General features: G+C 39.1%; 1 protein-coding gene across 1 annotated transcript; it reads left to right on the top strand.

Moving 5' to 3' along the window:
• Nucleotides 1–1072: 1072 nt before the first annotated feature.
• On the top strand, nucleotides 1073–26559 carry pgm5 (phosphoglucomutase 5). Its single transcript, XM_078250937.1, has 11 exons — nucleotides 1073–1830; nucleotides 3656–3818; nucleotides 3990–4136; nucleotides 4233–4358; nucleotides 4472–4662; nucleotides 6332–6486; nucleotides 13270–13385; nucleotides 17133–17268; nucleotides 18013–18196; nucleotides 21799–21936; nucleotides 25552–26559. Exons 1-11 carry the CDS (start codon nucleotides 1573–1575, stop codon nucleotides 25639–25641), a joined length of 1704 nt encoding a protein of 567 aa, XP_078107063.1. The 5' UTR covers nucleotides 1073–1572; the 3' UTR covers nucleotides 25642–26559.
• The last annotated feature ends 393 nt before the right edge of the window (nucleotides 26560–26952 follow it).

Here is a 26952-nt window from a genome sequence, read left to right as displayed (position 1 = left end):
TAAAAGAAGAAATACAGCAGTTTATGAAATTAGAAAAAGCACCTTATTTTCCATATCATGTAGTCAGAAACATAGCCTATTATGATTTTGTTGAGCTCATGCAGTGTGTCAGGCTGCAAAAAGTTTAAAAGGAGTTTTGTTTAAAAAAAGCAGTTCACAATATTTCCATCATTATTAAAGTCAATCCTTTCGATATATGCCTACATCCTCCCAGTCAAATCTATTCACTTGCACGGTCATTTTTAATTATATAAGCCTAGGCTATGTAAAGACTATTGAAAATGTCGACCCATCCTTAACGGTTAAACACCTCTTTACAATCATTTGGCTGTCATAGAGATATAATAATTGAGATAAAACGTTGAAAATATAAACTTAAACCACATTTTTTAAACCAGCAGATTAATAAGGATGATGTCAGTCCCCGTTAACAATGAGTCGCTAAACTAAAATAAAGAGACTGTAATCATTTTTTTTTTTCAAATAAACGTCTGCATGTATCCTTCTTGATTTTAACACATTGAAAGCCCACACATTTCTCAAAATTAATAGTTTCCAATTCTACACAAAAAGTCCATTTACAACACAAATTAAAAAACAAACATTAAAACTAGAAGCCTAAATCGATGTAATGTATTTGTTGTGGGATAAAACAGCATATCGTTTTAGTTTTTTATGTATAAGAAAAGTTCAGTTCTTCCTTCCAGCCTCAAGGTCGCACTGTTTACCAAATATTGGAGCAGGCATAATAGAGACTGCTGCAGGCTTCTTGCGCTGACCTAAACTAGGCTACTCGTGTAATGGGACTGCGAGCTAATAAATGCAATGTCACAGTTCCGATTCCTTTTTGCATTTAAAAGCCAAATATAGGCCTATGCAAAGAAACTGCATGAGAGAATCGTGTGAGATGTGGAACTGAAGATCCTGAAACAAATGAAGTTCAAATGAAAAAGAAAGACTGTGCTATTAGGGAGTGGAATTTTGCTCAGTGGTCTGTCATTTCCCACAATAAACTCAAGTGACTACAGTACCGGCTTATGCCTTCATACCGGGCAGTGTGGACAGCTCAGACGCAGCAGTGTCCGGTTGCAGACCGGTCCCGACACAATTCCCCTCTGCCATCAGTCAAAGGTCTATTTTTGGCCTGAGGCTCAGCTGATTGTGGGCCTTGAAGATTCTGGCCCTCCCTGATTTTTTTCTTGTAGTCAGTTGTTCAGGCTTATTAGGAAAAGGGAGTTGTCTAACAGCAGAGGAGAGTTTTGCTGAATGTTAAGCTCAGTACTGAGGGATGCAGCTCTTTAGGCTACAACATTAGTTGCTGAGGTGAGGACAATTGCGATTGGGTGTTTCCTTTCATCCCTGTGTGGGACTGCTGTCACTGCTCTCCTCTTCTCCTCGGCAAGAACACAACTGTAACTTCACTTTGCAGGCTGACGAGGTCCATCTTTGTGCTGTTAATTCGACGCATTACAACTACTTTTACTCTGTGGTCGGATACCACCAGAAGCGAACTTCGAAAACTAACTTCAGGTCGTTTGTTCGGCGTCCTCTCGTTGGGTCCCGACGAGGAGGATGGAGACGAGCCCCATCCCGGTGTTGACGGTCCAAACCGCCCCCTTCGACGACCAGCGGCCCGGTACCAACGGGCTGCGGAGGAAGACAGCGGTGTTCGAGGGGAAGAAGAACTACCTGCAGAACTACATACAGAGTGTGTTGTCTTCCATCGACCTGCGGGACCGACAGGGCTGCACCATGGTGGTGGGCTGCGACGGCCGCTACTTCAGCCGAGCTGCCACCGAGGTGATAGTGCAGATGGCAGCTGCCAATGGGGTAAGTAGGGTGAGGGGGAGGCGATTTTCCAGTCTTGACATATACCGACCGAGACTGTCAAGCTTTTGTTTCATTATATCAACATATGGAAACACTTTTAACCATGCTGTAATTTCTTCCTGGTAAAAACAAAAAAGAATCTACGGTAGTGTATTTATAACAGGAGTTGTTCATGAAAGGGGATAAAAGTAGCCTATTATCCCCCCAAAAAAAAAAAAAGGTTTCCAACCTGGGGGTCGCAAGATGAATCTAAAGGGTCACAAGATGATTACCAGTGTAGGAAATAAGAAAAAACTAAATTATGCTTAGGCCTATTTTTATAATATTAACCCTTAATATTTACCCTTTTACTTGTAAGATACTGTATAGATTTATATCTTCAGGCCTTTAAAACTAGCAAAATGAAAGACTGAGAAGTGAAAAAAACGAACTCTTCCATTGAACTGCTCACAACTCGCATACAGCTAAACTTAAGGGAACACAAGCAAAAAAAGGTGGGGAAGCACTGCTATAGCCAGCCAGAGATTGTTCCACCACTTGTTAAAACATAGTTAGTAGGACTGCATTGCAGTTGGTCAATATTTATTTAGCATTTTAATCATGGCTGACATATCATGCTAGTTCATGCAATTACTCCTCATTCAGACATGAAAGCTTCAGTTTAGATGAAAGTAATAATCTGTGGTATTAACACATGCAAATCCATCCAAAATGTGTCTGAACTCTCATGTGTAAGCAGCAGATAATTGAAAACAGGAAGACAGAGAGGAGGAAAATTTGTGATTGGTTTGGACAGGTTCCAAAGGAAAATCTGAAAGGAATATCATTTGTTTTTGAGATCTGTCCGTTTTTTATACTGGCCCAGCCAAATGTCTCTTGATGTCGGCCTTATCAGCACTTCCATCCATCCTGCTCTATTTTCCTGCCGACGTATGTCGTTCCCCTCCCCCTCACTGTTCCACCTCTCCAGGGCCAAACTTAATGCTTTGGGCATCCCCTGTCATATGGCATTGAACCAAAAGTCAGACAGAAGAGGGGCAACACTTGTAGATAACCAAGCCAATGCATGGAGCGAATGAAATCTAAACATAGTGGGAAATAATAGATTGATTAATATGTGTTCTTAGGTCATTACAATACTATGCAGGCTAAATGTGTTTTAAAGAGTACATTTCTTAGGATTGCCCCTCACTTTCCTTGTCTTTACTTTATAAACACATGCAACATGCCGGATGTTAGAAGGATATACTGACGTCAGGAGAATAAATTCCTCTCCAGTGAGGACACTTTTATTTAGAATAGCTGATATGCAGGGGATTTAAGGGATGCTGGTGGTATTACCACTTTAAAAGTAGCATACAAATTATAAATAGAGAGTGCAGCACTGTTATTTAGGCACCCTCCTGGGGCAGATCATTTGCTTTTTAAAAGCTGGCTGTCAATTAGTCACCTGTAGAATTATGAGATGCTTTGGACTAGTGTTGCTTTCAGTTCCAGTTGGACAGATGGGCTCTTAAACATTTTCAACTCAGTGTAGAAACAAAATACATGATTTTTTTCTAGATTTGATGTCATAGCCAGCTCAAGAAACGCTACATGACATTATTCTTTTCTGCTTCATTTCCCCCATTGATGGTCATTTTTCACACAACAATTTTAAGCAGAGCCTGATTTCATATTTAAGCAGCATTCTGAAAACATCCAAGTCATCCACAAAAACAAATCTAGCTTATCAGAAAGCAGTTACAGTAGGTAATTACAGTAGGTGACATCCTGGACCGATGTGCAACTGACATTGCTCCTCTTTAATATCTGTGCTGTGCAGATTGGTCGTCTGGTAATCGGCCACAATGGTCTCCTGTCCACCCCTGCTGTTTCCTGCATCATCAGGAAGATCAAGGCCATTGGCGGGATCATCCTCACAGCTAGTCACAACCCCGGAGGTCCTGGTGGAGACTTTGGAATCAAGTTCAACGTGGCAAATGGAGGTGAGGACTGAGAAAGAGTGCTTGTATTCTGATTCTTCCAGTTGCTTCTTCCTATTGGGAAATGTTTAAAGTCAAAGTTAGGGGTTTAAAACCATCTGTAAAGTCAGGGATGTTTTTTTTAGTGTTTTGTTAGTTTACATGTATAATTGTCTGTCTTACTTTGTGTGGTAGGTCCGTCTCCGGATACAGTGATGGAGAGGATCTACCAGGTGAGCCGGACACTGGAGGAGTATGCAATCTGCCCTGATCTCCACATTGACCTGTCCAGACTGGGAAGACAAGAATTTGACCTGGAGAACAAGTTCAAACCTTTCAGAGGTACAATACCCACCCGCTCTTTTATTCTTTCTTGAATGCGAAAATGCATACAAACAAACTCATCCGGTACCAATCGTCTCTTCTCTGTGTTTGTAGTGGAGATCGTAGACTCAGTTGATGTGTATCTACAACTGCTAAGAAACATCTTTGACTTCAATGCCATTAAAAGTCTTCTCACAGGACCAGCTCAGCTCAAGATACACATAGATGCCATGAATGGAGGTGAGGCAATTCATCATCTACCTTATATAGCCCCTGAGCTGTTGTAAATGTTATTGGAGATTAAACAGTTTCTGTCTTTTGTCCTTCTCTCTACTCCTCATGTTGTGTTACAGTAATGGGCCCCTATGTACGTAGGATACTGTGTGATGAGTTAGGAGCTCCTGCTAACTCTGCTGTCAACTGTGTTCCTCTGGAGGACTTTGGTGGCCAACCTCCAGAGCCCAACCTGACTTACGCCACCTCTCTGGTAGATGCTATGAAAGGAGGTGACTTTGGCTTTGGAGCTGCATTTGATGCGGATGGGGTAAGACATGTGATGTCTACTTTTAAATGTCTTAAAACATGGAGGGGATCTTTAACATTTTTTAAATTCCATTATAGTCATTTATATGATTGATATTTATATTTATATGTGTCAAATTAATTTTGTTTTCCTGGTATAGCCACTGCTAAATATGTGTGACAAGATTGGGGAATATGCTATATGGTAGACTTACTTTATGACATTGACAGTGTTGATATTTGACCACACACTGAATACATAGAGATAGATAGATAGAGATAGAGATACTTTATTTATTCAGAAGGAAATTAAGGTGTCCAGGTGCTTATACACATCATACATACACATAGGCACACAGACATATGACATCCACGCACACATACATACTACAAAAATACAAAGGAAGATATCATTAGTGTGCCCTTACAGTAAAGTTAGAGGGTTACATAACATCAATAGTACTGTCATAGACAAATAGCAACATAGATACAATCAAATGCATTTTACTGTGAAGCAGCTGCAGAAACATAGGTGCTTACTGAAAAAGAAATGTTGCTTGATTAACAGAGGCATGTTGGAAGTGATTTTGTCAAAGGCCTCTCTTTCATCCCACTGTCTGACATTTCACAAGACTTTGAAAGCTTTAGCAATGCATTTATACTTTATTTTGTGCCATAAAGCAATACCCCTTTGTGACATAAAATAATACAGTATATTTAGTGGATAATCCAACGTATTCTGATTATAATTCTGCTATGTAGAGGCTGGAAAAGGTTTATAATATATGATGGTTTAATTTGGTTTAAAAACATTAGTATGGCAATGCTTTAATTGTCCTAAATAGATGCCCTTTCTTACATACCACTGGATAGCCTGGTTTATGGTAGGTCACTCAGCAATGTGTACATTCAAAACCTATTCAGATTTATTTTTAACCAATACTAAAGCAACATCATTAGACTCCACCCATAGATACCAGAGAGAGTCTTATTTGTTTTTTATTTGTTTTTATTTGTTCGTTCATTGATAACAGGAAGAAAAGCAATGGGGGCTGAATAATACTGTGTCCATGACGATCCAACAAGCAGCTCACTTTTTCCACAGTGTCATCCAATAGTCGTTTCTACTGTTTACACACACGCACGCACACACACACACACACACACACACACACACACACACACACACACACACACACACACACACACACACACACACACCATTTGCTGAGTGAATTAGCTTAGCATCAGGAGAATTATTTCATATCTGCTCTGTTCCTCCTGCCAGGATCGGTATCTCAAACTTTAAACATTAATTGTGACGATTGGCTTTCACTTATTTGTGGCTTATTTTGTTTCTTACAGCCAAACTGCAAATCCAGCTTTACTAAATGTTATGGCAACCCAATGGTTAATCTGTGCGACTGTTAGCTGAACAGATTTATAGTCATAACATATTGAATTAGTATATTATATGTGGCATCATTTGGACAACAATGGAGGTCTGCAGCACAGAGGGATGGGGTTAATTGACAATAAGCAAAATATAGAAGATCACCAGCCTTATCCTTTGATATCACCTGTAATGTTAAATCAGTCATGTTTAGTCTGATTGCAGTTCTCTCTTTACATTGTTACACTTAAAACTAATAACAAGACTCACATTGTACTATATGCTGTGCTGATGTCAGGACCGTTACATGATCCTCGGCGAAAACGGCTTCTTTGTGAACCCGTCAGACTCGGTGGCCATCATGGCTGCCAACCTCTCCACCATCCCCTACTTCAGACAGCTGGGAATCAAGGGCTTTGCCAGGAGTATGGCCACCAGCACTGCCCTGGACAGGTACAACACACACTGACACGCACGCACACACTCAGTAGATCTAAGGGGTTCAAGGGAAAAACGGACTCACTGATTGATTTACAGCCTTTATTAATGCAAACAGACTAACGTTCCAACGCTACTGTGTCTTTATCAGAGTCAAAGTGGACAAAGACATTAGGAAAACACATATATAGTCAAACTAGATCAGGTGTACAATTGTCATTGGATAATTGGTTGAACAGGATTTTAAATCTATTGGATAATGGGTCCAAGGGTGTTAGTTGCCATAGCCAATGTCAAAGTACCCAACTATAATTACACTAAAATCACATCAAAAACACAACAACACGGATATATCTTAAAGTTACAAAGACAAAAGTACAACAAATGCTGCATCCATCAAGTGTAATAAGTTAAAGGAAACATGACAAATTGAGTTTTTCATTTAGGCCAAAAGGCTCAAGAGTGTAAATTCAATATGCTTCTCTGCAGAGCAGTGAGTTGAGTTTGTGTTCAGATAGGCAGATCTCTAAAGCTCTTTTAGTTTGTCCAACATAAACACAGAGACATTTCATCATGTAGACATGCACACATGGTGTCTACATTTCTACATGTATGTATACTGTAGATCTAAGCGAATTTGCCTTCTCTTGTCACACCACCTCAACCTCTCTCCACAAACTCCTGCAGCAGCCCAATCTCTGGAGAGGGACGACACTCTCAGATAAAGACTCACCCACTATGAATAAGACTGTGAGATCACTAACACACAAGCCCCACACACATTTACTCACCGCCTATAAATATTGTCCGTTATGTAAGACTAGAGGCGAGCAGAGGGTGCTGAGTGAGAGGATGTGATCTGAGCTAAAGTCATCCCCGTTAACATTGTTCCAGTAGGAGGGATCCCAGCATTGCATCCCAGTCAGGTTTCAACAGAATGCCGCTCAATAGAAATGTGTCATTTAATACAATGAAGGAACCAGAAAGATCAACTATAGTTAATTTAGTATAAGTATAATCTTTAACAAGTTCAGATTTAGTGTTCCATAAAATATCACTGGAGTCCATAAAACCAATTCAAAATCTGTTCTGTAATGAGTCGTTGAATTTATACATAGAACTATTTTCTTTTCTTAATTTGTGAAAAATAAAAAAGTACAAGAATGCCAATACGGGTCTCCTATCTGAAGAATATAGAAAGTTTTTTGCATATATGTATGAGTGTGTGTTTGTATCTATGGATTTGTTTGCAAGTGTGTGTGTATGTAAGAATTGTATTCATATAGAAATATTTTATATTATCGGTGCATTTTGGTGCGGAAAGATGATACAAAATGGCTAAGGTTAGGCAAATACAATAGATTTTTTTAAGGCCACTATGTGTAGACAGACATAGTAGAATATTTTATATAATATTATACTGATGGTGTAAGTTTTTGTTGGACACAATCCCAACAGACAACTGCAGCAGTCAAAGCAGTATGTGTTGCTGTCCCATCATTCAGCACAGTATCCTTTATCCTTGGCGAAGAGATGTCTGTCATGTTGTCTTTTTTAATACTATCAGCGGGGGAGCCAAAGTGTAACATTTTAAATTCTAAACATTGGCTTAAAGTTCAGGGAAAAACTGGGATCATGGTTAAATAACAAAAATGTCAACATTGACTGCTAGTGATGGATCCGAAGACTGGGACACCAGAATATCACTATCCACCAACGTAGCTTTCACACCTTTGTTCTTTTATGCAATACATGAGCATCACACTGTTTCCTGTATTGGTATTGAATAGGTCTCCTTCCCCCCACCCTAAAGAATATCACTTGGACACTGCTGTGTGCTGTTACACTGCTCCTTGCCTAAGGCTGTGTCTTATGATACTGAACCATCATGATCACAATGAAAGAGCTCGCTTTATCTCACACACACACACACACACACACACACACACACACACACACACACGCACACACACACACACACACACACACACACACACACACACACACACACACACACACATACACACACACACACACACACACACACACACACACACACTTTCTGTAGACAAAATGGCCTTTTCATTAGTTACTGCTAAAAATATGTCCTTCATCTCTCTTCATGTTTCAGCCTTTGCCTTTTTTGTATTGATGACATCATAAATTTAATTTCCTGGAAACTTGGTTGTGAAATCTCCTGAGAAGTAGAATCATCTTACAGTATGATGTCTATTACCGATAATACCTACACTACAGATAATATCATGCTCTGTGTTTTCTGAAAAGCTTCATCAGAAATAAATTGCATTATTTAAGATTTTCATTTTGAACCCAATTTCGCCGGCATATTCCAGGGTATGTGCTCTGATGCAAAGCACACCTACTTCTTCTATGTGCGCTTAACTGATAACTATTGGCATTGTTGCATGGTCACTTTGTTCAGCTTCACAATTACCACTTAAGTTTCAATGTAACACTGCTGTCTCTGGACACAGAATGTACATATCTGTGTGTCTTCGACCAGTGTGGAAGTACTTAGTAGTGGCCAAAGTGTAGGCCTTTTAAGGAGAGTGAGTGGCCTGTGTGTCTGTCTGTATGCTGTGTTTAGACTGAGCAACCCTTCCTACTTTGTGTTTATGCATAGTCAAGCCTTGATAAATGTGACAGTAAATATATACTGTATGTAGTTGTGTGTGTCCAGAGGGAATGAGGAAATAAGTGAAAACAACAGAGAGAAGGAGAATATTTTTGGATTCAGATGGACAGGATGCTGGAGTTACAGGTGTTAAATCTTGGGTAGACTGAGGGTGTCTGTCTTACTGCATTGTGTGCATGGGTGCCTGTGTCTCACTGTGCACATACTATAATCAAGGGCTGCTGCAGAGAGGGAGGGAGGTTAGAGAAAGTGAGAGGGAAATTTTGGTAAAGGAAACATCTGCCTCTCCTTTAACTGTTCCAGGGATGGGAGGATGTAAGGAGAAGAGAGGGCTGACCCACTGGTGTGCCTGTAGTCCGAGTTCTTGTACTGAATCACTGATTAGCCCGACAATGTAGAGGGGTCAAATGCGAAATGTTGAAAAAAAGTTTTTTTGTTTTTTTATTTCTGTTGTGCTGGTTACTAGGATGACCAACTTCAGTGTATTTAACTCTGTGTCCAGTTAGGGTTCCTGGTTCAGGTCAAGAGGAACATTTCAAGCCCAAGTAAAGCTCCCCATGCTGTGCTTTTTGTCTGAATGCCAGTCTAAAGTTTTTAGGCCTCATTCACATTGCCTGCGTTGGCCATCAGATGGTTGATTCATTCAGACAGATTCATTTTGAATGGGGGTAGTGCGTTTAGGCTGCGTCGGGGTGCGTCAGACTTGTCAGTCGGTTTTGAGGCAGTGTGAGAATCCCGTACAATGAACAGGAAACATCACTAACTTTATCACTGCCACAAAAAAGTTTTAAAACACATCTTATGGGGGCAAAGCAACCAAATCATTCTCATGACCGACCCTTTCTACCTCTGTTCAATTTGAGTTCATCTTACAGATAGGATAGGCTGCAGAAAGTCTATTTTCTTACATAGTAGCAGTACTGTCACATCATAAAGAGAAATGAAGAAGTCCTCTTAAAAGAAAAGCCAGCTTTTAAGAAAGCTAAAAGCAACCACATCTTAGAAAAATAATGTGATTTAAAAATATGTTTTTGGAACTTTAACACCTTATTCATGATCACTTAACATTAAGTATTATTAAAAGTTTATTAAAAATAATCATATATCCATACATAGTCAATCCTTATAATCAGAACAAAAATATGCCTTGGTTTAAAAAATCAATACTGCAATTTAATGGGTCACACTTTACTTGAAAGTATCTACATAAGAGTGACATGACACTGTCATGAACATGTCATAAACAAGTCATAAACGTTTATGACATAACGCTTCTTTTAGTTCAGTTTTTGTGAAGTTAGGGTTAGGGCTAGAGTTAGGGTTAGGGTTCATGTGTTCATGACAGTGTCATGTCACTCTTATGTAGATACCTTCAAGTAAAGTGTTACCATTTAATGTTGTTCCTTCAAGCTGCATTGTATGTGATAAAGGCACTTGATCACACATGCACTTTTTACACAAGGTCTGTCTGTTACTAGTGTGAGAAAATGGACATTGATAGACTTTAAAGCCTCACAGTTGAGAGGTCACACCTACACACGGGGGATTACAGCCCTAAATAGAAACCTTCCAAGTTTATTCCTTGTGTCTCCAGTCATACTCTTCTGCCAGCATTTTTCTGTTTTGGCAAAGCCTGCAGCGAGAAAAGCAGCATCCACTGATCCTGGTTGGCCTGAGACAGTGTACTGTATCTCTTTAGATATGCTTGTGATTGTACATATTGGCTTCCATTGTTTGATTTCAAAACGCTTATACTAGTTTACTAGTTTATACTATTTTTAACTGTGATTTAGTTTGAGGAATGTCATATCATGTGGGTAAGTAAAGGCCATGCAGATTGTTGATTGTGCTTGTTTCCCTGAGTTTGTATGTGTGCATGAAGGTTATGGGAGGGTATGTGTGTTTTTTCCACCATATTGTTTATTCTGTTGTTCAGTTAAAGCTCAGCTGGTACAATCATCAAACTTGAGAAAACATGATTTACACTATTCTCACACTGTTTTGTCTCTACATTTTTGCAACCAAAACTGAGCGCTGTTTGGGTCAGTTTCAGTGCTTATGTTGGCCGTGTACATGCTGTTTCAAACGTCAAAGGCTCGTCAAAAAGCCAGAGTTTCTGTTTTCTTTCAGGAATGCCAGGGTTTCCGTTCCAGCTCTCGCTCCCCTGGAGGGGAATAAAGCTAATTACTCTTATTTGGTAATTTATCCCGTCCTCATGTAAACAACTGTGCTGGGCACTGTGAAGTTTATTTATGTGCATGATGATTATGTGGACGTGTATGACCACTTAAACACCCTAAAACCCACCCACGTCCACATATATTGCACTTTGAATTCCAATAGCATCCCACAGTACAAGCTTTTGAGATTGACAGTTCTACATGTTTGTTTCTTAGGGAGCAACAACTGTTTTGTTGCTTTGAATATTTCTTCCAGCAATTCTTAGCTGAGTCCTGGGAATTGTGTTTACATTTTGCGGCGATTACTGAGGTGTGAATGATGTGGTTGAGGAGTGATATGTGGGGAATGAGAAGGACACTGGGTAGTCATCTTTGTTGCAAACTAAATATCTCTGCAAGCAGTCTTGGGATGGTAACTTTCATAATACAATATTATTGAGTCCTTTCCCCTCTTTTTGCTATCATCTGTCTAGCCTCTGAGACACAATGGACTTTCTCATATAGGTTGTGTTTTGTCACTTTTCTGAAAAGCTGAAACATGTTGGTTTGGTTCTCTGTTCATAATCTCAACTACATGGGCATCTGGGCACTGAACATTACAAATATAAGAGCCTCATGATTTGAATAATGATAGAGCAATGCTATTTTGTGAGCATTCAACAACTACCTAGTCGCTAACTTTATCTGTTTGCCATTTGGCGCTGAGCAGATAGCTTACAATGGGTTTATCAGAGCTTTTTTGCTGAGAACAGCTGCCTGCTGCTGCTGGAAACAACTCTATGAGAGCCTTAAAAGTGAACCAAAACAGTTGTAGGTCATAAAATGAAAACAATGAGGTGAAAGTTGCTGAAATGCTACATAGAGCTGAGGGAGACTACAGAGTTGGGTGATATTCTCTGTGGGTTCAACACTAGGAGCGACTCCATTCCCATACACAAAGTCATTTGATCTAATGTTATAATAAAAATGTTGATTACAGCACATTTTAAAGATACTGATTTTAAAATACTGGTTTGTCAGCTTAGGAAAATCCATCGTGATATTTTATGTGTAACTGCAGAATGTATACTCTCTACAACCTTGCCTGTGACACTGCTTTGACACTGTCCCAATGGCTGACTCATATGTTATTACTAAATGTAAATCACCATGGTTAAAATGATAGTTAGTTTAGAATATGGACAGAAAACCCCATGAACAGCTTTTTAGTTAATGCTAGTGGAGCAGAGGCTAGCTAAAAGAGGTGGTGGGACTTTCGGCTCCAGGTCAAGTTACTCAGTGCCAAGATCGGATAGTTTTGATTGCAGCTAATTTTGTTTATTTTTTAATATTACATGATTTTATTTTTTTATTTAGCATTTTTGTCCAAATGTGTCAACCCTTTTGTCAAAATGTACTGCTTTATAATCATGTTACTGTAACTCAATTGTATTCAGTTATTTTTCTGTACACTTATTAGACTTTCTCTTTGCCCTTTTCCCCTCTTGTCTGTATCTTTGCACTCTCTCTCTTCCCACATATTGTACCTTCTTCACCTTTTCACCCTCCTCAGGAACCCAACATAAACATAAATCCACACACACACACACACACACACACACACACACACACACACACACACACACACACACACACACACACACACACACACACACACACACAGACTCCCTCTCCTCCTTTCCGTATGCGAGAATGGCTCAGGTTCAAAGCAAACATCAGCTAAAAGGTTAACTCACTTTGTTCTTGCTGCCTTTGCCTTATTAAGTTATTGGATGAGCTGCTGGCATATTACACTTGTCATACAACATTTGGTTTTCTTTATTTCAAAGGTCAGTGGACTGTTTGGAAAGCTTATATCTCTATATCAGAACTGAGAAAGGCTGGCGTTAGATATTCAAGAGAGATGAATGCATTGTGTGTTTGTGAGGATAAAGTGCTTTGTTTCTCTCTGTATGTTTGTAGGGTAGCCAAAGCCATGAAACTGTCACTGTATGAGACTCCCACAGGCTGGAGGTACTTTGGGAACCTGATGGATTCTGGGCGTTGTTCCCTCTGCGGGGAGGAGAGCTTTGGGACAGGTACAACCTCTTATGCTACAGCACACTCACTCACAATCCAAACAACTCCACTAATAAAAGATATATTTGTGAATGCTTAATGTCATCAATACAGAAATCTGATGAATATAGAAACAAGACAGGAGTAGCCTTTTAGTGTGTAAAGAGGTCACTGATTCAAATCCCTGGACCAGCTTGGAAAATGTGAGTGGGTGTGTGACTGGGAAATCCCCTCCCCTCAGCAGCAACTGTTGTTGAGGTTCCTGCAAACAAGGCCATAGCTAGAAGACTGCACTGGCCAGCTGCTGCTAACTGTAAATACGCAGCAGGGACTTGCTGAAAAGCATGTGTCCAGTCAATCTTTTCTTTATTATGATAACATTGTTCTTACCAAAGTAATTCTGGTGATCTGGGAACATGGTGATATGGCAAGAAACACAAGCAGTCAGATGATCTGTTTGTAACCGGCTGTTCAGATGGCTGCAATGGTAGTTTAATTTAAGATACTGTGAGATCGGTTTAAAGAGTAGATTTGTGGGTTTGAAAGCTTATCAGATGCCAAAATACTGCAAAGCGGTTTGAATAAATTTATAATTAAAAATTATAAAATTTTACGACTCAATGTGGGAACCATTTTATTCTTCAGGAATGTGCCCAACCCAGTGCATTGCTTAATGACATTGCATTGCGTTGCAGAAAAAGTTGAGCCAGATTCAACTTTTTCTGGAGCTCTTTGTTTCAGCAGCCGCATTGCAGTCTCATTGAAATGAATGCAGGGCTGGGATTTTAATGTGATGCTAATGTTTGTCTGAACACAGTTTAAAGAAGCCAACATTTTAGCCAAAATTCTCTAAACCACTTTATTTGGAGGACTGAAAGTGAGCACAACTGAAATGTCGGTAACAATCCTTCATTGCACAGGAAAACGGTATGCATGCACAACTATAGTCAAGCCAAGTCAAGTACATTGTATTTATATAGCCTGAAATCACAAATTGTACAGCATATGACAGGTCAAATTTGAACCAGAAATCTGTTTGTGTAATAATTCTAATACATTTACTGTTTGATTTTGTTCTTTCCTGAAAAAAACATTTGACCTACCTGGGTTTGTTTAAAACCTGTATCCGTATTTGACCTTTGGCTTGCGTTTCTTGACTTTTTTGTAGCGATGTTGCCCCTTTACCAGATCTCAGCAATTAACGTGCACAGTGTACAATGTTATTATTACTGATAGGAATGATTAAGTGTTTATGAAATCAGCATTTCCCTTTAAGGTGAAATGTTTCTCACAATTTCCCTATTCCCTTCTGTTCCACTCACTAAGCAGCCTGTTCCAGGTCTAAAGTTGTAAGCAGTGCATCCTGACTGCCTGTAGCTCCAGCCAGAGCCGTGTAATAGATGTGAGGGCTGTGACCCTGACTGCATGTGTAAATAATCCCCATTCTTCTGCTATAAAAGGAGACGGGGCTCCCTGAATCACTGCAACACGCAGACAGCCCTCCAAGCCAACATTTTCTATGAATGCAAACGCAGACACACACATACACGGCCAGAAAATATAAACAATGTGCATGCACAAATAACACACAGACAACTGCCTCTCCACGCTTCCTTTTTAACTGACCTTTTCTTTTTTCTCTTCATCTTTTTACAGCTATTTTAATATAATTTTAATTTTTGACCATCTCTTTTCAAATTTTCTTTGGTTTTTGTCCTCTCTTTGACTTTCATTCTTCAATCATTGTTTTGACTGGAGATGATATTTAACTTTTAAAACCGAGCGGAACAAGGAAGGAGAAGTTCTATGAGACAATTTTAGTGGTATGAACAGGAGAGACGAGAAGCTTAAAGAAAAGGAAAGAGAGCAGAGGGAGTTTGGAGAGTCCAAATATGAGAAGTATTGACGAGGAGGAGAGAAATTAAAGGAGCAGACTATGGGAGCTTACTCGTTGTCTACCCATGTAAGGCCAAAAGCTCAGAGAGAGCCCTGAGTAGTAAATCATCAGAGCTGTACACCACTCCTGCTCTTCGCTAACTCTCATACACTTACTCAGACACACACAGCAAGAAGAGAAGAAAAACTGTAATTATGACATATTTGACAGTGTATGTGGGAAAAGGTCTGGTTGTGCTTTGGTGGTATAGTCATTCGATTTGTAAGTTCTACTCTGTCTCTCTCTGTGTGAGCGTGACAAAGGGAGACAGACAGTGAGACAGGGATTATATAATGACAACTGTCAGTTTCCTAACAGCTGTATAGTGCTAAATTCGGACACGGAGCTGGGAAGTACACTTCTTGTTTTCAGTGTTTGGTGGAGAAAACTAAATCAAATTGTGTATAGAACAGACATAATGATACCTTTGACTTTTTCTTATAAAATAAATGTAAATGTAACTTAAAATGATATCCAACCGCTGAGTCCATTTCCTGCTCCAAGCTCTGCCGGCGAAACATTGCCTAACATATTCAATGTTATTAAAATGTCAAAGTGCCCCCTTAACAGATACCTTTACTGTGCAGCTGTTTTCGAGAACAGACTGATAGCTCCCCAGTGAAGGAGGCTGATCAAGGGTGTGAACTCCTCTGTGTGTGTGTGTGTGTGTGTGTGTGTGTGTGTGTGTGTGTGTGCGTGCGTGCATGTGCGTTTTAGGGTGGGGGAGCATAAGACATTTGTGTGGGGATGTTTGGTTCGTCTCCAAGCCCAAGCACTTTCGCTGACATTCTGTTACAAACAGTGGAGTTAAATACTAAGCTAAATTCAATTATCATTTTAGATTGCTTGTTGTAAGTTGTGGATCAATACATCATTGTGTGAACAAAATGTTAATAATATAATCATGTTATTGGATGGCTCAGTAATTAGTAAAATTGCCAAAAAGTGTTCTGAAGACACTTTGCAGCTCCAGTTTTTGATACCACTCTCATATCTGTCCGTTAAGTATGGAGCCGGAGCAGATGGTTATCTTAGCTTAGCATAAAAACTGGAAACAGGGAAAACCGCTAGCCTGGCTCTGTCCAACGATTAAAAAAATAGCTGCCTACCAGCATCTCTAAAGCTCACTAAATACTGTATTGCATTATGTCTCGTTATAAACAGGACTATTTATTGGCGAGGAGCAGTTTAGACCCTAAACTATATAGCTGGGGGGCAAATCCAGGGGACAAACCGTCTGCTACTTCAGCACCACGGACAACGCCATGGATTAATCAATACACAGCACAGTTAAGCTTTCAGAGCCATGGCCATAGATTCTTTTTTTTAGGATTATTTTTTGGGCATTTTAAGGCCTTTATTGACAGGACAGCTGAAGAAATGAAAGGGGAGAGAGAGGGGGGAATGACATGCAGCAAAGGGCCAAAGGTCGGAGTCGAACCCGGGCCCACTGCGTCGAGGAGTAAACCTCTATATATGGGCGCCCACTCTACCAACTGAGCTATCCGGACGCCCGGGGCCATAGATTCTAACTTGCACAAACCTCAGTCAGATAAAGGATCAATGAGTCAGGCAGACTAGACTAACATATCCAACTAAACAATCCCTCTGCCTATGCACTCTCTCTGCTACTAGGGGACGGAAAGGGGGGATTGCAGGTTAACAAGGGGCATGCAATTCGGTCACTTTGCTAGCAAGGTGACCCCCCCGCCCCCCATATCGCCTACTGGTTGTAGTTATTCGTTATCTCTCACCACCTGAGTTGATTTCTACAAAGTATGTGAAGTTTATCAAGAGTTGTCGTATTTTGGGAATTTTCTTTCTCCTCCAGGTTCAGACCACATTCGTGAGAAAGATGGTTTGTGGTCGGTGTTGGTGTGGTTGTCTATCATGGCCGCCAGGAAACAGGGTGTGGAGCAGATAGTCCGAGAACACTGGGCCAAATTTGGACGTAACTACTTCTGCAGGTAATCAGCTAAATAATCTCTCTCTGAATATGGAGCTGTGCCTTCATAATGCATTCGGTCGGTGGTTTATTTTTTGGATCATTCATCTCTTTAGTGGTCTACCCAGGTTTTAATCATGATGCTACTTTTCTTGTTTCAACCACTATAACTTGAATGTATTTAAATCAACAAGCCCTGAGATTGACTCTCTTTTCCCAAAAGTCTCAACCCCTTGTATCCCTACCAAAGCCAAATATGTCTCCCAGGCCTTCACCTTCGTCCATGTCTCCTCCAGTCCCCCTGACTGGTTGTCACTTGTTCTTATTTTAACCTCTCCCATGTGAGAGGCAGAGATAGTTCCTACAGTCAATGTTCCCACTGACAGTTGCTGCAGCTTTTCATGTTCCCACAGAGAGCTTTCCTAATTTGATGTAGATTTACCACAACATGTAGATGGAGAGGACATACAGAACAGGCCAAGGTCCAGATCCCAAAAAAGTCCATAAAACACAAACATCTGTCATAATTTTGAGGGAAATCAACCAATCACCCTGACAAACCTTGTATCTTGCATTTTAGGGGTATTTTAAGTAAAAGCACTGCTTTAAAAATGTATGTTTATCTCAGACAAATTATTTTTCTGAAATCTTTTTCTCTTACTGCTTTCTAATGTCAGCCATGGTTTAATTGCCTTTGTATGTGTGTCTGTATGGTGGGCATGTAAGTGTTTAAGCATTTATGTGTTTGTGTGTCGGTTCTTGTCAGGTTTGACTATGAAGGCCTGGACCCGCGCACAGCCTTTTACCTGATGAAGGATCTGGAGTCAGTAATAGCAGACAAAGCATTCACCAGCCAGAAGTTTGCCGTAGGAGACTACATATACAGCGTGGAGAGGGCTGACAACTTTGAGTACATCGACCCCGTGGATGGAACAGTGGCTCGAAACCAGGTCAGTCTCGACTAAGAGAGGGAAGAAAGAACATGGAAAAGAGCATATGCGTATGATATTAGAGGAGTGGAAAGGGCTGGTTTCACACTGCCGCGTGGGCAACCCCTCTGACAACTGCCTACCTGCAAGAGTATTTCTCAAAAAAGCAAAGCGTTTTTAAAAGCAGCTCCTGCTGCCCTAGTTACCGCCTGAAGTTCAGCAAGGTGAACTCTGGGCGGCAGAGCAAAATCTGTCCGCATTCACGTGGGCGACAACCGCTTCATACCCCTACCACAATGATCAAAACCGCTTCCCCTCATTGAAATGATTGGATAAATAAATAGCAATTTAGGTCATAGCCAACCGGAAAATGAGATGGATCAGAAAGGTTCAAGTCAGGTCATTCTATTTTCATAGGGTCAGGTCTGCCTGAGGACATCTTAAGCATGCACATACACTCATTCTAACACCTTCTCTGTGCTCTTTTTCAAACACATGCACTCAATTATCAGCTAGACCACCCTCTAAGCTTCAATGTTGTCTCAGAAAGATTTCATGTTTGGACATGATAATCTATCTTCCATTTCAAACCATAAACATACACACACACACACACACACACACACACACACACACACACACACACACACACACACACACACACACACACACATATTGCATATAGCACTTATCCCTACACACACTGATAAGTCCCTCAGTTGGTATACCCTCTCTGTCCTCTCCCTCACTCTCTCCCTCCCTCTCAGTCTTTGTGAAGTTTACCCAGCTGACCCCCTTTGTTCTGCCCAGAAATGTGTGGAAACTCATTCCTGACATCGACAATTCTTAGCCTCTGCCCCACCTCATATCACATCACATACACACCAACACTGTGCACATTGGTGTGTGCACTGTCCGTCGGTCCAGTTGTCCCCGTGCATACATACACTTGCATGGCCTACACGTGTTCACACGTTTTTTTCGGGCAAGATTGTGCCTACAATTTGTCCGTCAACTTGACCTTATGTATCAATAAAGGTCTCACTGTCCTTTTGTTAATACTTCTCTGTGTTACCATGGTTACAGCCGCTCCACAGCTAGTTAGTCACTCACCCCAAAATGTGATTTATCCTCAGTGGCAAATCCTCAGCATCCCAGTCGCCTCAGTGTGTGTTATTACAGCACACATTCCTCCCAGTACAGAATTATATCAGCTGTCGTTGTCTCCACTGCAAGTTTGTTTGAAGGGGGGGCAAGTTGACACATAGACACAAACACAGACACAAACACACAAGACAAAGCATGGGGGATTTACAAAGCAGTGGCATGGCAGCCTTGTAGTCGACTACTGAATTCATTCTGCATTGTCTGCATATCAGACAGATAGTCAATATATAGAAATCATTGCCATAGAACGTATACTACCTAAGTGCAGATACAGCATTTACTACTACTATACCGCAGAATGTGTTTTTCAGCTTCACTGTGTCCATCATAAGTAGTTATGAAAATTCTTTGTTTTGCTTATTTATTATTTACTGTCCATATCTTATTCATATCTTGTTCTTTTTAATAACTAAGGCTTAATTTAGTTACTTACTGAATTACCAAGATTTCAGTTAATTAAAATATTATATAATAATAAGTAATATTATACATAGATATTTTTCATTTACAGATAACAGAATCTACAAGTAAATGTAGTTGTAGCTTTTGCTAGGGCTATGTAATGTTAGCTAGCTTGGTTAGCCAGAATGCAGTAAGGAGCCATTCTGCAGAATGAGTACTTTTACTTTTGATACTGCATTTTGCTTATAATAATTCTGTTATTTGATAGGCCAACCATTTTAAATTCAGGACTTTTACTTTTACTAATGGAGTAGGCTTTTTTTAGACTATGGTATTCGTACTTTTTTTTAAATTAACTACACAGCCAGAGTGCAGTTACTGAGCTTTTATTTATATATATTTTTATTTTATATTTCTATAATTGAGCTTTTAGCTACATTTTGTATTTACAGAAACTATACTAGTTTTATCTAGTAAAACATACGTTTTTCAGAGTTAAGTCAAAAAGTCAAGTTCATGTCATTTCTCAAGTTTAACCAGAAATGTAAAGGCCTACTACAGCATTTTGCCTTTGTATATCTAAATAGATGTACAGAGACAGACAGACAGACAGACAGACAGACAGACATGCTGTGGTTGGTATGTGCTCCACTCAGGGCCTGAGCTTTTTAGCAGACATTGTTTTTAACAGGCCTACTGATAACTGCTTCTCTATTGTTAGAGATGAGCTGACACACTCACATATAGAAAGACAGACAGGCATACGGACATCTTCCATTATCGCTGTCTCTCCTCACCCAGACTCTGACATGTTAAATGCCCGAGCAAAACTCAGATTAAAAGGAAGGCGAGTGGTTTACTTTACTTTTATTACTACTGTCTATAAACTATGAAGCTGAGTCCCAGATTGAAGAGGTAACAGATATTGGTCTGAGATGGGGTCACTGTCATACTAGTGCACCCAGTTGACTTTTTACTCCTATAATGGTGAAACTCCTAAAAAGTGTCTAGGGTGTGTTTTATTAAAACCATTGGGACATTTTTCTTACATGCTCCTTGTTTTTTCTCAAAACATATTGCCTGAGCTTGTCTTTTGCTCTAATGGGATAAGGGAAGAAACACTGTGGAATTTAGGACAGATAAGAGTCATCACACATCCATTAGTCTTGAAGACTTGAAGAGTCTTATCTTCTTTACGTCAACCAGCAAGAGTTGTGGTTGGTTGCCCCAATGCAACAATATCCTGTTTTTCCTGAAACTGCAAAGGTTAAGTTCAACAAGTTAACAGGCCTACTGTTAACTTGTTGAACTTAACTTCAACTCTTTAAAAATGTCATGTTTTACTCTGGTTTGGTGTAAAATTGTTCTCCGCCGTCAGAATGTTAAGGAAACTGTGGAAATACAAACTCTATGAGCTACTAAACAAAATGTTATACCTTGAAATTAGTTTAGGGCTGGAGTTCATAAAGCTTCTTAGAAGTACCAGAGTAGTAATGACCTTACATAAGTTTATAGACAGTACTATGTGAGGGACCAAGCATGTAGTACATTGTAAAGGGATCCTAGGTGAACACAGTCCCAGCTAATCACACAATGACACCTAGTGGATGTTTGTGTTTACTGCACATTAACAAACCAATTTTTCTCTTTTTAAACTCCATAATCATTTTTTTCTGTTAATAATGAAATATCCTATTTAAATTATAGGAGAAGATACACTTTCAATACTTAATAGTCTAAAATATGTACAGTATATTTTATGATGATATTTTATCATTGTGGGTTTTTATGTAGTATGTAGAATTAAGTTGTACATTTAGTTTACTGTGCAGTGCTAATAGGATTATTCGATGGATTCTGTTAGAAAATGTCTAATCCAATCCCAGTAGTCATTTTGATTATTTATCAAGCTGATGTACCATGTACTGAATACTTTGGTATGTGTTGTTTTTGCTGTGGTAACTTGTGGTGGGCATTTGTCAAAAAGAAAGTAAGTCAGTAAATACACTGAATAGTGAAATTGATATAGTAAACATTGGTTTGTATGTTTCTAGGGTCTGAGGATTGTGTTCACTGATGCGTCCCGCTTGGTGTTTCGGATGAGCGGGAGCGGTGCAGGGACGGGTGCCACTATCCGCATTTACGCCGAGAGCTGTGAGAGAGACCCAGAGAGACACAACAGAGAGACACAGGTACAGAGGAAGTGTGATGGTGTATCTGCAAGATTGTGTGTGTGTGTGTGTGTGTGTGTGTGTGTGTGTGTGTGTGTGTGTGTGAGGTGAGACAGAGATTCTGTTTGTTTGTGCACATACAGCATCATGTAGACTTCTGTGTTCTTTGTAAGTGTTTAGCTGGTGTACCAGATACTATCAAATCTTTATTGACTTACATCAGACAGTAGCAGAAGTAATGTTTTATGGCCAGTCTATTTATTATGTTCTGCAGAATATATATGCCATAATAATATACATAACAGATGCACAATTGGCACACTGTCCTCCTTTGAATGATGGGATAAATTTAAAATCCCTACTAATAAATATATAAAAATACGTGAATGAAAACTCACACACACAACCAATCATCTCTGATGTTTTAGTATGCATAATTTTGTTTTGTTTTCTTTGATGCTGTTACTTTTTTGATCTGTGCTTTGTTTTAAATTGAAAATCAAGGAGAAAATACTTTGATGGTTGCAGCTACTGGAGTGGTAATACAGCCTATGCTGTGTTGGTGAAATGCCATTTCATGATCATGTAGTGAGCTTCATGTGACACTATTGAAGCTAATTGACCTGTAGACTTTGGAGAGATTAGAATCACTAGCTTATTGTGTGGTTATGGGTGTTGGAATAGGTAGTGTACTTTAACCATACCCAGGGGTCGTAAAGCTGCAGTTATGATGGCCAGACAGCGTCATTTAGGCTTGGCCACCTAACCGTACAACTTTATCAAACAATATGCACTAACTGAGGTTAATGACCCAATTTTGTGCCATTCTTTCCTACTTCTACAAGTCAAAAGACAACCAATAATTTTTTATTTATGTAATAGTTTATTTGTCAAGGACAATGAAAAACATTGTAACAAGTTACAATAATATGATACAGATGCATTGCATTGGGATTTCTAGCCAAGGCTAATTTGCGACCCCTGTGTCTTGTTAGGCTTTTCAGCTTAAAACATTTCATAACATTCATCATTATCATTACAATAAGTACAATTGTTAAATTGAGCATATAATAAATAGTGACATTCTCCTAATCATTCTGCTCCTAACCTGACGTAAGGACATACATCACCATGACACAACATACTTATTCGGCTAGGTTAAAAGTACTGCATATTCGTTTACTGTGTATACACCTCTCTCTGCTGAGCAGCAAAGCCACATGCTGTGTGTGTACATGACATTAAAATCCTCATTTTCAATGTTTCATGTAGTTTTACATTGTAGTTGGCTTTGTATGCTTACCATATACTAAATAATTTGGTTTGACCGAGGGACTTATCTGTGTGTGTGTGTGTGTGTGTGTGTGTGTGTGTGTGTGTGTGTGTGTGTGTGGAGATATGTGCATGTGTGTGTGTTTTATTCTATCACACAACACTGTGCAGTAAATGTTTAACACCCTAACAAAATCTAGTCATGTTATATCATTATTGAGGAATGTTTTAAATGTGTCATGCTATTTCGTTATACACCTGTCATGAAGCAGCTCAGCATATCCTCATAGCTTTTCTCCAAATGCTTTTAGTTTCTATTTTTATTCTATTCTTATTTTAGTTTATGTACCTCTTATTATTTATTTATTTTTACTTTACTTTCTATACTTATCTGTATTTATTTATGTCCTTGTACTGCTGCAACAACCATATCTTTCCACTGGGGATCAATAAAGGTGTATCTTATCTAATCTTAGCTAATTTCGTTATTACACTACGGTGTTCCCATTTGAACAAATTAGATGAATACATCATGTCTAGCAAGTGACAAGAAGTGGTTGACGCTCTAGGCTAAAGTGGTAAATGCTCTTGACATGCATGTTGACAGTTTTTATAGGGCTCGTTTGACACGAGTCAAACTATGTTATCTGCTCTGGAATCTGTTCAATCTGTTTTTAGGCCCAAACTCACATGATCTCTACCCTATATATGCAGCCTTACACAACAAAACAAAGACAAGGGCAATGTCTGCTCGAAGATTTACTTATACTTCTTACTTATTACAGTTTTTTTCCAACTGCTTACACACGTTTTCAAAACTATGTCTCCTTTTTTCAAAACTCTACACACAATTCCCAAAACTTCACACACAAAATGCAAAATGCCTCACATCTCCTTCAAAATGAAACACTGCATTAAAAATACCTTAAACACATCTCAAAATGAAGTATTTGCATCAAATGGCAAACACTTTTTTTCATAATAGTAAATTTTTGGATATACCATGTACACACTGTTGTTCTAAATCTAAAGCTCTGTTCTAGAGAGAAAGTAATCTGCTGAGAGGGGTTGAAAAGTTACAGTAAAACAGAAAATATTTATTGGGCAAAACATCATGTTTGTAAGAGTAGCACAGTGTTGTATACAGTAGCATGAAACAAGAAAACAAAAGTACAAAATGTAAACCAAAGGTATCATTTTTAGAATAAAGAATGTGTGTGTGTGTGTGTGTGTGTGTGTGTGTGTGTGTGTGTGTTTGTGCATGCTTGTGTGTCGTGGCGGGGTGGTGGTGGTGGTGGGGGGGGGGGTTGTATACACTTTGTGCAAAACAAAGTCTGATTGATTTGTAATGCTGAAATAGTCATTAGATAGTTGCATGCAGTATGGACGCCTCTGTAAAGCTACTCAAGATGGGCTTCTCTCATTGGTCAATCTGTGGTTGATCACATGATGAATAAGTGTGGCCCTGATCTCATCAGAGATGGCTCTCCTTCTTCCTCTTCTTCCCTCCTCCTCCTCCTTGTTGTCGTCCCCTGTCTGTCCCTCCTACTCCCCTTGCTCTCTGTCTATTGTTGGCATCCATTGTTCAAGAAAGGTAATCTGACCTTTGACCTATGTATAGGCCTATACTAAAGCAGTGATTGGTTAGTGTTCAGTTATGACATAATGTGTTTGCACATGTGAGGAGTGTGTGTGTGTAGATTTTTGTGTCTTAGGTAGAGAATTGTGTGTAATGTTTTGAAAAAAGTGTTTTATGCAATTGAAAACTGAGTGAAAGGCTGAAAAATAGCTTATGGTTTTGGAGATTTGCTGTGTAATTTTGCACTTTGAGTGAGAGGTTTCAAAAATTGTGTGTCATGAAAAGATTTTGTGTTTAAGCAGTTGAAAAAAAACTGTAACTACTGTGATTAGTTTTGAGAGCCTCAATGTTAAGATCAATGCTCTCATCGTCATAGTCTCATAGTTGTATAGTTATTAATTAAGCTGTGCTAGGGATGCTATAATATATATATATATATATATATATATATATATATATATATATATATATATGATAATTTATATATTTGTTTGCAACGTGAGTTGATAGAATGCAAAATCGGGTGATTTCTGCTTTGAAAAAATTCTAAATTAAATCAAATTTAACTTTGTTGTCCAAAACAAAGTTGGTCAACATAATAAAAACAATACAGAAAAGCAGTAAAAAACAACGGAGACAAAAACAATATACATTGTCATTTTCAGGTGCTGAATCCTGAATGTTCTCTCTCCCTACCTAGTAACTTCCTCCATCTTCTCAATTTAAAAACCTCAGCAGTGGAATTATCGTTGTTGAAAATGTTTTGTGCGTTCCTCCTGCTGCAGGTGGTGCTGGGTCCTCTTATCGCCATCGCCCTGAAGATCTCCAACGTCCATGAGAGGACAGGACGCCGTGGCCCTAACGTCATCACATGAGCAACCAGGAAAACACACACTTGCATGCATGCTCACATGTGCATCTAACTGCTCACACAGACAAAAATACCTTCAAAATATCATTTTCCTGTACTTATCTGCCATTTTTTAAATCCCTTCTCTGTAGCTTCTGTTCTTTTTTCTTTAAATGATGACTGAACTGATGGTGCTTATCTCAAAAAAAGAAAGCACAATGTTCTCTCAACTGTTATCGACCACTATTATCTGTCAGATTTTTACCCTGTAAAGCACCTTGTAAACCTTGTTTTGGAAAGGTGCTATATAAATAAAGTGTATTATTATAACTATTGAAAACATAGAATATTTAGTGTCTAAACCGGAGAGCCTATTTCATTGTTGCCATGAATAAATAATGAAAAATATGTAAACAGCAAACCTGTTATGAATGTGCAGAATGACTGTTAATGTATATGGCTTGCAATTATCAAGACTTATTGACTAAGGGATCCAAAGACATTTTTTTCATCCACCATGCTGTTTTTATAACAGTGCATTGTTCACGTGTCATATTTCTATGACACGTGAACATGATAAGTAATCAAACTTTTGTCTAAGTGTAAAATAAAACAGCCGATTCATTGCAATTAATATATCAGTGAATTGAATTGCATTTAGTTTATGTTTGATATTATATTAAATTAATGTTTAATGCGTATGTAGTGGGAGGTTGTCAGACTCACGTTTACTATCTAAGGACAGGGTATTCAAAAATGTAAAAAGAACAAAAATAGCAAATGAGGCCACAGGTAATGGAAAAAAGAAAATATATATTTTAGATTTGTTTGCTTATCTGGCTTTCACTTTATTTTGTAAGTTTAGGCCTTTGGGAATTCTGTATAACCATATTTGAATATATTATTTCATTTTTTTTCATCCAAATAAACATTTTTGTGTGTAGTACTCGCCTTTTTTAATTGAAACAGACAGGTCTAATGGGGACAAATAAAAATACATCATCCTACGATATGTTGCCCTTAGGCATTATTGGATTTTAATTAAACATATTCTTCATAATTAAGAGCACCATGTTGTGCTGCTACTATATATCATGTGATGATTGAACATCCTTGAGGAAAAGGAGGCTTTTGTTTGTCGAGCACAGCACCTGCTTTTGAACTGAGTGTGAAATGTGTTGAAGCTGTTGTGTTGAGATAAGAAATGAAGAGGGTTGATCTTTACATGGCCTGAATGAGACACAGAGAGCAGGAACTCATAAACACGCTGATTGCCGTCATTATGAGTTGAGGATATGCCAGTGGATATCCGCAAGGATGCGTTCACTCAGTCAGC

This window comes from Sander vitreus, chromosome 5, assembly GCF_031162955.1.
Source record: "Sander vitreus isolate 19-12246 chromosome 5, sanVit1, whole genome shotgun sequence".
In the NCBI taxonomy this organism is placed as follows: domain Eukaryota; kingdom Metazoa; phylum Chordata; class Actinopteri; order Perciformes; family Percidae; genus Sander; species Sander vitreus.
This window is presented reverse-complemented; position numbering and strand designations above follow the sequence as displayed.